This window comes from Tasmannia lanceolata, unplaced genomic scaffold (assembly GCF_043159265.1).
Source record: "Tasmannia lanceolata isolate RefF3 unplaced genomic scaffold, GAP_Taslan_0.1 ptg000012l, whole genome shotgun sequence".
Taxonomy (NCBI): Eukaryota; Viridiplantae; Streptophyta; class Magnoliopsida; order Canellales; family Winteraceae; genus Tasmannia; species Tasmannia lanceolata.
Window position 1 is genome coordinate 53,005,040 of NW_027518689.1, and position 14,098 is coordinate 53,019,137.

General features: G+C 39.2%; 1 protein-coding gene across 2 annotated transcripts; it reads right to left on the reverse strand.

Moving 5' to 3' along the window:
• Nucleotides 1-9,399: 9,399 nt before the first annotated feature.
• Nucleotides 9,400-14,098, reverse strand: LOC143887452 (co-chaperone protein p23-1-like). Of its 2 annotated transcripts, XM_077391533.1 has the most exons (6): nt 13,919-14,097; nt 10,961-11,141; nt 10,735-10,885; nt 10,581-10,618; nt 9,948-10,005; nt 9,400-9,688 (listed from the first exon to the last, which is right to left on the reverse strand). In XM_077391533.1, exons 1-6 carry the CDS (start codon nt 13,921-13,923, stop codon nt 9,609-9,611), a joined length of 513 nt encoding a protein of 170 aa, XP_077247648.1. In that variant the 5' UTR covers nt 13,924-14,097; the 3' UTR covers nt 9,400-9,608. The 2 variants fall into 2 exon arrangements, with proteins under 2 accessions (XP_077247648.1, XP_077247649.1); XM_077391534.1 differs by lacking the exon at nt 9,948-10,005 and having other exon boundaries at nt 13,919-14,098.

Below are 14,098 nucleotides of genomic sequence, written 5' to 3' on the forward strand. Positions count from 1 at the left end.
TAAAGGTTTTTAACACCTTTATAGGTGGGGGGAGTAAAGGTTTTTAACACCTCTCTCTCTCTCCCCTTTGGTATATACACCCTCTTCCGGTGTATATCTTCAGCCTTGAACCCCTGCAGAAATTAAAAAAAACCTAGTTAACTTACTTTAGAAGAGAGAAAGTAGAGAAACACTAGGTAGCTCTTTTTGGACGTCGGCACTCCACCGAAATTCTGAAGGTTCAGAGCGATTTTTCTTTTCTTGCACCGTTGTTTTGCCAAATTTCGCAAAACTACTGTGGGACCCGATCCCGCGAGAGGGGGTGGAGCGCGAGCCGCCATGCCTTCTCTTAGTCTCTCGTACCCACGCGATTGGCGTGTGCATTTTTATTGTTGATTTTAATTCATCTTTCATGTGAACTTGGGATCACTAAGGCAATCCGAATTCCACACAAAAGAGACTGATAGAGTCGCCACCTAGATGTGAGATCTAGGACCCATGATTAACCAGAAATCTAGACTCGCTATCTGGTTACGAGAATAGAAGGTATGGGGAGTTATCCACCACATGCACCATTCCTGCCCGATAATCGGTCTTCGATTCCAAAAGCTAACTCTTTTAAATTTATTTTAAATGGCTCACTCAACTCTATGTTAATGTGCGAACTATGTGACATGCATCCTATGATCTAATTTCAATGTAGATCCTAAGTGTGTACCTTGATTACTTTATTTGTTTGAATTCAATCTAAGTGAAAGTTCTCCTAAAATTCTAATTTCATGGAAAATCCTAAGTGATTTGATTAAGCATTTACAAGAAAATTAATATACAAAACACCATAATTTGTTGTAGTGCCGACTTGCGGTTGGTATGCCATCAGACATCCAAGCTGCCTACGTACCCAAGCCTCACTAGGATCAGAGTCGACGTAGTTCGGTGCACCTAAGCTAAGCTACTTATGCCTAACTCAACTAAGACACCGATCTAGACTGATTTGACTGTTTCAACAGTTTTAAGAGGAGTTATTTAATTCAAGTTGAGGATTTTATTATCCTAGGATTTCATCTAAGATGCTATATGATTATTATCTAAATGCAAGTTGTTCCTTAGACTAATGCAGGTTAGCCTACATCCTAGTTTACTAGGCTTGTCCTAGGGAAAGATTGGGTGACTAGTGTAACTAGACCTAGGGCACGGTTGCTATCCATAGCAAACGTACGTGATGAGGCTGGACTCCTAACTCTAGGACTCCCTAAAACCTAAGACTCCCTAAAACCTAGGACACGACCTGACACCAGTGTTCCTAAATTGGGCTCTAATGGTTCTTATATCGGAAACCATAATCCAATGGTTCCAAAAGACTCGAGACAAATCGATTCAAGTTCTTGAAGTTAATGAATTTCAGATTTCAAGGATTTCCAGTTTCTGGACATTTAAGGATTACCAATGGCTCTAGGGTTCACCAATTTCAGTCTAGAATAACATCCAAGGAAGGGAATCGTGCGCTCTTTCCTTGTGCAATTTAATACTTAGGTTATAGCACCTTATTGCCTGGCATATCTCAGGATTTCCGTGGACAGTAACCTCGGAGCCAACAACATGCTATAGCTTAAATATTGAGATTGTCAAAGATCGGTTGCAATTGAGATACGATTATGGATGCACTGGCCATTTTTCCAGGGAAATCTAATGATCCTAAGATTTCTGTTTCAATGGATTAAGGAGTATAATATGTGACAGAGATTTAAGGTTCTTTAGAAACTTTAAGATGATTTTCAATTAATTTCAATTTTTAATGGATTTTATCAATTTTAAACCAAACCATATGAGTGATTTTACAAGTGAAATTGTTGCAAACGAATTCGAAATTAATCGAAATTTCTACAGCAGCAATATGGGAATGCATGTAGCTTACTGGATGAATTTTGCAGATTTTTACATTAAGCTCATATTTAAGTTTGATTTAACAATAATAAGACCAGATTGCAAAAATAACACAGAAATTACTAGAAATAGAAATCTAAATTCAATAAAATTTCTACAGTAGTAAGATATAAGTAAAAATAGCATGCTGTGAGATTTTCATGAATTTTAGAAACTATTTACTATCAGTTTCGGATTTTTCAATTTTCAGACCAGATTATAAATTAACACTACATCCCATATGAAACAAAATCTAAATCACTTGAAAATTTTACAACAACTAGAAATATGGAATATAAGACTACTGTAAAAATTTTGGAAATTTTATCTGTGATCTGATGTCTGTAAAAATTCTCCCAGAATCTGATAATTTTCAAAGAAAGCATAAAATAATATACCAAACCAAATCCAAAAATTATCAAACATTCATGGTAGAATGGACCAGTATAATATTATTTTTCCAAGAAATTTCATTAATTTTCGAATCCGTTTAGTATATAATTTATTTTTCTTTGTCCAAAAGATATTTTTGAAAAGTTTTCTATTTTTAAAACACGATTTTCGAGAAAATTACGACTCCGGAAAATGTCCTCCAACCTTGTTCTGATGTGATGAACACAAGAAAAATTTAAAATTCCGAAAAATAGATTATCCTGAGATGGCTATTTTTTCGAATTTCGTAATTTCTCAGCCATTATTTTAAATAAAATTTTATTCTTCACTCAAATTCTAAAAAACCTTTGATCCAATGTCCGATCCGATCCGACAGTTATTTTACTCTATTTAGATAGATCGTTGTATTAAATTTCGGGACGAAACGGAATTGAAACACCCATGCAGATCATGATTTTGAGCATACATATTTAATATTCAATTAAATACTAAAAATCATGCAATAATGCATAAAATATACCAAATAATCCTGGAAAAATCCGAAAATTGAGCACCTACCTGTGATCGAGATCCTTGCCGAATCCGAGAGCCGAAAAATCCGAAAATATCCCGGCAATGTGCGATCCGATCCGATTTTTTTCTTTTGTTTTTCCTCAACAGAGAGTGCAAGCGCGAGAGAGAGAGCGAGATTGAGAGTGAGATAGAGCGAGATTGAGAGTGAGAGAGAGACCGAGAGATAGAGAATGTGAGACAGAGATTGAGAGAGAATGAGCGGGAGTGAGAGAGACAGAGAGTGGAGTGAGAGTGAGAGAGAGATTTCGAGAGAGATGTAGTGAGAGAGAGAGTTGCAGATATGGAGTGAGAGAGAGTTGCAGATATGGAGTGAGAGAGAGATACAGACAAAGAGAGAGTGATAATGGGATTGAGAGAGGGTGAGCAAGAGAGATAGAATGGTAGGGAGATGAGGGAAGTGGTTGAGAGAGAGATAGAGAGAGACATTAATAGAGGAGAGTGAGAGGCCGAGAGTGGGAAAAATCAGAGGGTGGTGGGAAGTTGAAGAAAGAAAAAAACAGAGGGTGGAGTGGGGAGCAAAACAGAGCGTGGAGAAAGAGAGAGAGAGAGAGAGAGAGAGAGAGAGAGAGAGAGAGAGGGAAACAGAGTGAACCCAAGAGAAGAAGAAGAAGAAAAACAGAGTATCGGTGAAAAACCGATACTCTGTTTTTTTTTTTTTATATTTTTTTTTATTTAAAAAAAAACTGCTGTTGGGGATGAGAGGGGAGTTCTAGAGGAATAGGGAGAGGCCGAATGGGGAGAGATGGGAGTGAGAGAGGTTGGGATTGGGATGGTTGAGACCGAAACAGAGGGAGAAGGATCGAGAGATGGTTCGAGGGGTGGAGATGGCTGTCGTGAGAGGGAGATAAGAGATGACCGAGAGAGAGGTGGAGATGGCTGTCGTGAGAGGGAGATAAGAGATCTGTGGAGAGTAGTGGTCGAGAGAGAACCGAGCGTCGACCTTTCTTTTCACAGCCCAATCCCTCCAACCGAGCCTTTTTTTTTCTTTTTCCCTTTCCCTCACAGAGCTTTCTTGAGCGGAAGCAAAAACAGAGTTTTTTTTTTTTTTTTTCTATTATCCCCTCCATTCAACACTTTAATGGCCTTCCCTAAGACATCTCAAGTTGCCGAAAATCCCCCCCCATACATTCAGTAAATCCTCCTTTTAAAATCGCAGAATACTAATTTTCCAAAAGATGTTAATTCTCCAAAACAACCAAACAATGGAATGTTGCTCAAATCCATTCAAGAGTAGGTACGAGGAAGAGGAATGGAAGATCTATTGTTGCCACAATTCTCATAGTTACCATGGATAGCAGCTTGCTGTCACTTTATTTTGGGAAAAAAAACATTGATTACCATGAAGAGAGTCTTGTATAAATTTCTTTCCTTTAGAAAGGGGAGCTCCACATGACATTCCCTCAGCCAATTCTTTTTTAAGAAATTTCAACACGCAAGGTCCATATGTGGGACCGAGCAACACATGGAAGATGATCCAAACCATTCAATTCATTGGGCTGATCCACATCATCCAAATTGCGAGCATCAAATGCGAATTAATTGTACTCCCCTAATCAATCCTATGGGCTGATCCAAGCCATCCAATCGATTAACCATGCCCTCTAGATTTTCTTTATTAGATGATCCAAACCGTCCATTTGATTTGGCCGCAACATAAATGAGTTGCATCCTTGAAATTATCTCTGTAGGATGATCCGAACTACCTAATTGATGATGGGTCACAACATGGATGGACATATTTATGCATTAGATCGAAGTAGGCTCAACACTCATTTTTCATTAAACCCATATGCGGGCCCCCTGGTTGGTCCAAATTTAAGCAAATGTTCAATGTGGGCCCACCGACGGGTCCAAGTTCTCTCTGGTTTGGATTCTCGCGAATAACCACTCTCAACACTTAACGGAAAAATTCGAAACATGGCGGAAATGATTGAAAAGATCGAGAAAACATAAGAGGCAGACACAGGAATGGAAAACACTGAAAGACCGACAACGAAACACTAACTTCTTTGCTGACTAAGGCGGAGCAAAATGGGGTGTCTACAACTACGAGCTACTTTTCAATAGTTGCGCCGTTGTTCTGCCAAAATCTCGACAAACTCGGAGGCTTTCGGCTATACAGCGCCGTTACGTCGCCGATTTCTCGGCGACTTCAGAGGCCGCCTTCTTCTATACAGCGCTATTGCGCTGCCGAATTTCGGAGAACCCAACGCCCTATTGTCTAAATAGCGCCGTTGTTCTGCCAAAATCTCAGCAATATTCGAGCCTCCTCCTTCCCAAAAATCGCAGTTGCGCTGCCTAATCTTCCAGTGGTAAGATAAAACCCTAAAAGAAAATATGTAATTTACTTTACAAAGAAAGGTATGAGGTGGTGACATCATAAAGACTGGCCGCGCTCAAATTGCCCCCATAATTTATGATATAGATCCCTCTACCTTTCTTTTACTTTATGCAATTACTGCTTTCTGTACAGAGGATTAACCTGATCTGAGTAAGTTGCGAGTTCCCACGCCTCAGGGAGCCGTAAACAGCTTTACGAGAGTATCAGGATAACCTTATCCTTTCTTTACTGCTTTCTGTACAGAGGATTAACCTGATCTGAGTAAGTTGCGAGTTCCCACACCTTCAGGGAGCCGTACATAGCTTTACAAGAGGATTAGGAGATCCGTTTCCTTTCTTTCCTTTCTGTATTGTCATTTTCCGTTTGATTTACAGAAATGGGGCCTACTTGGGATCAGTTGTAGTATTCCTTTGGAGTCTGTGACATATGGTCTCAAACATGATCGAATCAAACCGCGTTTTTTTTTTTTTTGATTTTTTTCTATAAAACTATTTCATTTACATTCGGAATTAAGCATAACCTAACAAGGGATATGAAATCCAATTATTTCATTTCAAATCCTTCGAAAATGCCAATCTAAGTTAAGAGACCAGATTAATCCGGGCAAGAGGGGTGCCTAACACTTCTCCAATCGTAACCACAACCCTTACCCAGATATCTGTAAAGACCACGCCTTAAAAAACAGAGCAAAATATAAGGTCAAAGGCCCAGAGCAAAAGAACCCTTTGGTGACTGTCCTCCTAACAAAATTTGAGCCCTATTGCTCATTTCCTTAGAAGAATAGACACGGGTCCTAGTCCCTAATATAGGTGGCGACTCTGAATTTCTCTAACTTGTGAAGTTAGGACTACGGTCCCGAGTTCGCGAGTAGCGCAGATCAAATAACACACCCCTGAAAACCTGATGTGGTGATCCCCTGTCGTCCTGCGCAACACGGGAAAAAACAGGCTCGCACAATAGGGTACGGAGTTTCCTGGGGACACAACAAGAGACTCCCAACTATCAGACAATGAGCTTAGCAATAGTAGTGGTTGTAGCTTATAATCTATCACATCTGCATAGCCGTAGGCTTATTTATGATGCTTTGCATCTCATTTAAGTGCTCCGCAACTAACCAATTCTCCTTAAACTTCAAGTTCACAAGATTTCCAATCAAGAGCTCCTGTTTCCGTCCATCTTTCTTTCGTATAGTTCATGCAACTTCTTCAACAAGGAACTTGCAATGGCTTCTATTACTATAAGGTGGAACACAATATCATCCAACCATTGCCAGGTATAAGCAGTAGCTTTTCGATCCAACTTCTTACCATCATCAATGGTTAGGGATTCTGAATTCTTTTCTATACCCTTAATCAGCAAATAGAGACATCTTAAATAGAGCAGGTCTTCCATCTTGACTTTCGTGATTAACCAATTTCTTCCATTTAGGCTAATTATCCTTGACGAGGTACTTACCTCCATATTTAATGCATAGACGAATATAAACACCAACCAAGGCTCTAATACTTCTTGGGAGAACACAGATGGATCACGACAGATAAACTCTCTCTCTATCTGTGAATCAAGAAACTAGTTAAGAAAAGAAACCACAATGCATACAATCGAATTCACCAAGCACAAATAAGAACATAGAATTAAAATCGAAAACCCTCCAATGTAAAGGAAAAAACCATGGGACAACTCTGAGAGAATTCACTGATATGGAATGAGAGATAAAAAAATCTTTCTTCTAAAGTTTTACCCAAAACTTGAGGATTACAAAAGAGTGAAAGAATAATAATAATCTTGGAGGAAATACAAGTTTATCTCACGTACCCCTTACCAGAGAAGTCACCTTCTTCTTCTTCTTCTTCTTCTTCTTCTCTAAGAGCACCTTCAAGAACCTCTGCTCTTAACTTCCCCTTCCTTATTCTACTCTCCATTCTCCAAAGACCTTCAAATCAACACCGCAATAGGGTTCTCAAACCCTTTTATACTTGAAACATCCCCTTTTGCATTTTCTGCGGTAAGGCATCCCTTTTTTGCATTAGCCTTCCTAATTTCCCGCCTCTTTCATGTGCAACAGCTTCCTTTACGTGTTCCAATTTCGATGTACAAGGGAAAGTATCTTTTCTCCACTGATTTCCCTTTTCGTGGTTTCACTTTTGGCAGAAACGAGAGTTTTTTTTAGCTAAAAGACTTCTCGCAAAGCACTTTAAACTATTTCCTTCTGGGCTGACAGATTTGAATTCCTCCTTCCTCTTGGGGTTGGACCCCACGTAACTCCAACATTTGCATTCATTGAAAGATGGTTTTAGATAAACCAAAGACATGTTAATCAAAGATGTGCAAATCAAAGATGAACTAGACAATTCACATGGATTTTCTTCATTGGGACTAGGCCGTTCATCTCGTAGCATTACCCGAAAATTACAATAGAAAACCCTAATATTTTTTTGAAAGGCAGCAAATTTCATTAAATAGAAGAAAAAGTTCGAGAAGAGATACAAATGGAAAAGAAAATTAAAAGAAGAAAATAGAAGAAGAGGCAAGCCTAACTTTCCTCCATGGCGGAGGGAAGATAAATCGAAGATGAAAATCAAAGAGGAAGTCAAACATCTCCAAACCCTCAATCAAGATGCCATCCCTGGCTAGCCTTTTGGCTCCACCATTGGTGGATCTCCTGACATGCTGGAAGGTAATACTCAAATCTCCCACCCAATCTTAACTGTGAATCATAGCTCAATATTCGTCTCTTAAGATTCCATCAACAACCCTCTTAACCGTTCATCTACATCCCGATGAGTGGTTTTGATAGAGATTTTAAATGTAAAATTAGTTTTGGGGAAAATATGAAAATAAAAGGTTGTTTTTAGTTGGGAAAATAGGTGCTTTTTGAAAGAGGTGAAAAGTACATGTGGGAAGACTAAAACTTTAGTCCCATTTTGAAGGTAAGAAGAGTAGACATGGGGTTAATAAGTATTTCTCCACTCTTCTCTCTTGTTTTAAAATTCAAATGGTTTTGCAGCGGTGGGACCAATATGACGATGTGGTGTGGACAGTGGGTTGTAGGGTGTTAGTAGCGCTTTTTGGCGCACTTTTCACCTTGCCATTCAAATTTGTGAGTGAAGACTTACAAATTTAGAATTTCTAAAGCATTTCTTAGTTGATAAATTCAAAGGTGGTTCAGCCGTTCAGGTGTGTTGCCACTTATACATTATGTCAACAAACATAGGTGGATTTTCATCAGGCTTAATTGAGAGGTGAGCTCACGATTGTCCTATGCACATCAATTTTACAATTGGTGGGGGCGAATATTATCTTAAGAAAGTGATGTATGTAACGCACCTTGAAGTTACTCATCTCGATTATCTCACCAGTTCTTCTCTTCCCCCATCATTTCTCGGACCAGTGTTGGGCTTAAAGGGGCCATTGATTATATCCTATGAAGCACGGGTACTCTCCAGAGGCCACGCACCCATGTCGGGTGCGTATTGGGTGCGGGTGCGCCCGGGTACTCCCTGGGTAAGCACCCAATTATCATCAAGAGGATGAGGGCGTACTCGGGCCCACCCGGACTTTCCGAAGGCCCAACGTACCCGTATCTTATTTATATAATCCTCAATGTTGATCATCTTCAACATGGAGATAAGATCATTTATGGGCCGTTTGGATACACGGATTTTAGAATCTTGAATTTCCTCAAAATCGTAGTTGGGAGACGAGAGAAGGAGACCGACCGTATCTCTTCTCCGGAGGAGACTGACAAAATCGTAGTTGGGAGACAAGAGAAGAAGGAGACTGACAATTAAATTTCTCTATTTAATTTTTAATTTTTATAAATATATAATAAAATATAAAAATATATTATATTCATCGGACCCCAACGTACCCGTATTTTTAAAAAAAATCACATATCCACGTACTTGTATCGTGTCTCAATGGCCATCCGGGCCCTACAGGAGTTGGCCGTTTTCTCCTGTATGATACAGCCCTCCTGTATGATACAGCCTAAGATTATCTTACCTTATTCAGGTCATTTTGGGACTGTAGATTTATTAGAAGCTGAGATTGCAATGCTTATGGGCTGAGGCTGGTAAAAGAAAATCTGGGAGGCAAACTGTGTGTGGAAAGGGTTTTGAATAACACAATTAGCTGGAGAATGAGGTGGCCATGGAGATTTAGCCACATGCTGAGTAAAATTATTCAGCTTACCAACAAAAAGAACATTTACTTCTCCTTCTTAGTTCAAGACTGATACAATATATGGCATCATATATCTCACATTGTAACATGGACAGAGGCAAACTTCATAACATTTAACGTAACACGACCACATTCTTTTTCCAGATTGAAACTGGCAGGATCAAAATACCAAGATTAGACAAAAGAAGCTCAAGCTCATCTCATGCAAACACAGTCAAGCCTCAATCTTCTCAGCATCCACTGCAATGGATTCTTGCTTCTCGACTTGGTCCTCTTCTTTTGCTTGGATCCCTTCTGTAAATTGATCAATCATCACATGCAACTTCCAACTCAGAGAATCTTTTAGAGATGGCAGAATAACAGCAAGTTTTTTTTTTAACATTATAAATCTATCAATAAAGTAGGAACACATGCAGAAATTCAGTTCTTATCAACAGACAGACCCCTAGTTTTTCCTTTTGTTTTGGTGAACAAAATTGCCAAAATGATTGCATGAAATGTGTAATAGTATTTTATCAAATAAAATGCCAAAAGGTTGTTAATAGTTTCTAACCTTCCTCATCATTAGGATCATCATCCATATCAAAATCATCCTCACCCATGTCTAACTTCTGCACAATATTTCATTTTATTCAGCACTTTAAACACAAATTCTACTGAAATGTAACCCTACTATGAAATCTTAGCTGCACATTCTTGGACTCTATAGCCTAAAACGCCCTTTTAGCTATTATTGACTGAATGCTTTTTATGCAAGTGATACATGCAAAAATCTAAATTAAGACAACCATTTCATTCCTGCCTTTGATGATAACACCAAAATCAAGTCAATGTATCATGTTCTTTCTGCCCTGATGAATGTCAGTATATCGGACCAGCAGGGCCAAGTTTGGAACAATCACTTCGTAGAATTTCGACAGTTCTAGCAAACCCATGTCATAAACACATGTCATAAACATTCTCCTAAAACTTTGGTGGTTCAATTTCAACTAATGAAGCCTGAAATTTTATATGGGTACTAGTCCACCCCAACCATCGTAGCCCTAATCTTACAACTCTAGAATACTGAAACACTCATAAGTAAATTGAAAACATACTTCTTTAAAACCTTTAAATCATGGAGTTAAAAAACTGAGAGATTCATGCAATTCCATGAAACACAAGGCTCAGAACATTCAGAACATACCGAGAAATCCATGTCATCCAAATCGATGCCACCTCTTTCTGTTAAGAAAGGGAGAGACATCTATGTTAGCAAAGCTAGACACATTATTAAGGAAGAAAATGAAAGATCATAATTAGATTTTGGCTTCTAAATCAGAGCCAAGACAGCCACTCACCCTCATCCTCCTCATCAACCCATTTATCCCAATCCACTTTCAGGAACACTGGCGACTTTCCTTCTTGCTTAAGGAGCCTGCTCCACGATTTTTTCTCTGTCTTCTTTATAACATAGACAATGTTCCTCGGTCCAATACTAGCCTTGCTCTCCTGTAACTCGAAGAAGGTTATGCAACGATAACGAGAGATATGAAAGGTAAAGTTCGATGGGTAAATGCACCATACCTCGATATTGATTTTATCATACAATTCGATGTCTACTTCATAGAGAGTACCACCCTTTGACGCAGAAAAGATGAATTTCCCTTCAGGCTCAAGTTTGACGTTAATATCCTTTGCATCAGGTAACTCAACTGTTAGGTAAATCTTGTCCGAACTCTGTGCCCATTTCACAGTTGGATGACGACTGTAAAGAGGAAACTATTTATCAGGTTATATATCTGGACCTAGCTGTATCTTGTCTAGAACTAAGGTCTTGAAAAAATGGAGATCAATTATCTAAGGACTTAAGAAGAGGGGACAGATTTAATGTAAATCATATGGCTCTCTGTGTTACTTTCTTGTAATATATACATACTGAGCTCTTGAATAAAGTAAACTTCCACCATCCATCATGGTCTACCAGCCATCCATCGTCTTCCAATCGGCGCACATCCCCTTTATCTGTGTTGTCCCATTGAATATCTAACTTTGGATGGGCAAGTGTTGAAAAATGTCACTGATCATGACACTACACATTGGTTTTAAGATCTATACGACTAATTACTAAGGCTTTGTTCGTTTTAGATTGTGTAAACCTATTGTGAGCCCCAAACCGATTATTGGACTCAAAAGTACGTTTAGTTCCCGTTCGTTTAAGATTATGACAACCGACTGTGAGTCCCAAACTGATTATTGGACTCAATCGGTTGTCATAATCTTAAACGAACAGGAACTAAACGTACTTTTGAGTCCAATGATCAGTTTAGGGCTCACAATCGGTTGCCACAATCTAAAAAGAACAGGGCCTACATATATCGTCCGGTTCAACAAAGGACCTGTTTAAAAACCCAACTTCCAAGATATCCATCTTCATCATAAAAGAAAAAAGCTGTAGATATTGATGACTAATAGCATTATATGAGCAGAACTTGAGGAACAGAAACAGATTCTAAACTAATGTCCATTTTCTGGGATCAATAAAAGTATATGCTTTGCAAAAACCCATGCCAAAGATCAAGAAAAGAATAAATGAGAAAAAAATTCACAAGCAATGTGACGGCAGTAATACCACCATGACCCACTGCCCAAAATCAATAAAAACTTGGAAATATTCGGAGATCAACAGTACCAACAGATTGCATTATAGATAATTTTTGGATGCAACCATGACATCCCAAGGGCTTAATCGACTCTCAAACATCCATTGGTTGAGCTCTAGCCGTGAATCCAAGAGAAGCCACACTTGAAGATCTGAGATCAAATGGAACTTGTGACACTATCTTCCATAGCAAGTATCTATATGAACTCAAGGACATCATCTCCTCTGCATTGTTCAATTCAGTTGGGGAAGACAGACTTATGTGGAAACCTGAAACAGAAGGCCATTTCACTACTCGATCAGCATGGAACTTGTGACTGTCCATTTTTGTCCTCCACAAATGGAGGGGTTAGGATGATCCTATGGAGCTGATTTTTGGTACACCCCCCATCTATGTAAGGGACTTTCAAATGAATGGTTTGGATCATCCTAACAAAGTGGGCCCCCATGTGATTGGGCAAGCTAGCTCGTCCAAATCCGACACCTCGAATATGTGTTGGATCCCGACATGCAAATCCGAATCCATGCAACACAGCATAACACTCGGGCATCCAGATCATGTTCCCAGACACTGCTTCATCACCTGGCAAGCTCTTCAATGCAAGTTAAGCATCCCGGATCAGCTAATTTTCCCGGGAACAAATCGTGATACAATCTGTCCACTATGCAGGGTAGATCAAGAAAATCATGATCACTTGTTCTTTCAATGTTCCTATTCGACATAGATATGAAGATCCATACTACGGAGATTCTCTTGTCGAAGAAAGCCATAGGGGCGGGGCTATCAAAGTAAGAAGAATGGATTCGTAAATTTTTCCTTGGGAAAAGCCAAACCGGAATTGAAATCAGTGTAGCTTTCACGGCTGCGATCTATAACATTTGGCTTGAGAGAAACAAACAAATTCATGGAAACTCAACAAGCCACAAGCAGATGGTTCTAAGAACGATTCTCTCCCAATAAGAGAAAGGATGTTGTATCTTCAACTTGATGACCCACCGGATGATCAATACATACAGATTGAACATAATCTTGATCTCCCCCATTTTCATCAAGCCCCAAATCCAAAATTATGCAGATGGATCCCCCTAGCTGAAGGTTCATACAAGATCAACTCTGATGCCTCTAGGACCAAGCACAATGCAGCAATTGGAGGGATTCTTCGGGATACAACAGGAACCCCTGTTTGCATGTTCTCAAAGAATGAAAAACCCAAAGACATCCAAGAACTAGAAATTGAGGCAATACACCAAGGGCTCATCCTAAAAGCTAATATGGCTGCGGATTTCTTGTCAAAACCCGACTGCCCCTGTAAAGGAGAGCATATTGGGGCTCATGCTAAAAGCTAATATGGCTGCGGATTTCTTGTCAAAACCCGACTGCCCCTGTAAAGGAGAGCATATTCGGGTTCATGCTAAAAGCTAATATGGCTGCGGATTTATTGTCAAAACCCGACTGCCCGTGCAAAGGAGAGCATATTCCTCCCCATCCCACCCCTCCTCCACTCTCTGAGATTGTAAAAAATGACTCCTCTAGATTGTAATAATTATTTTGATTCAATATACTGATAGAGGGTCCTTCCAAACCGCAGCTTGCCCACCAAAACAAAGCATTATAGATAATTCCATGAAATGGGAAGATGCAATGAGAAGTGTTTTTCTATGAAGCCAATATAAAACCATGTAAAGAAATCAAGAAAATCATGTAAAATTTCAAGAATCATACCAAGTAGCATATCAACTATTATTCGTTTTCCAAGATGAAGAGAGACATGGAGAAATTGAAAGATATAAATCAAAAGTCTAACATTCTAATCAAAACCCATTTTATTGATTAAAGGAGAGAGATATGAGAGTGGAGTATTTTGCAAGAATCAATAGCTCACCTCATCTTTGAAGAGAGAAAGAACCCTGCTATAATGAGATTGAAAGACCACAATTGGAAAATTAGATGTTAGGAACGGATGATTCTGTTAAGATGACAGAAATCAGTTCAAGCTTCGATTATCCCAACGGGGGAATTTTCCATTTATGAAGAAAACAGCGGCAACTAAGAATGAACTGGA

Coding starts and splice junctions, on each gene's coding strand:
- LOC143887452 (XM_077391533.1), bottom strand. Junction 10,886..10,960: donor ATGATAAAATCAATATCGAG/GTATGGTGCATT, acceptor TTCGAGTTACAG/GAGAGCAAGGCTAGTATTGG. Junction 10,619..10,734: donor GGTTGATGAGGAGGATGAGG/GTGAGTGGCTGT, acceptor CTTTCTTAACAG/AAAGAGGTGGCATCGATTTG.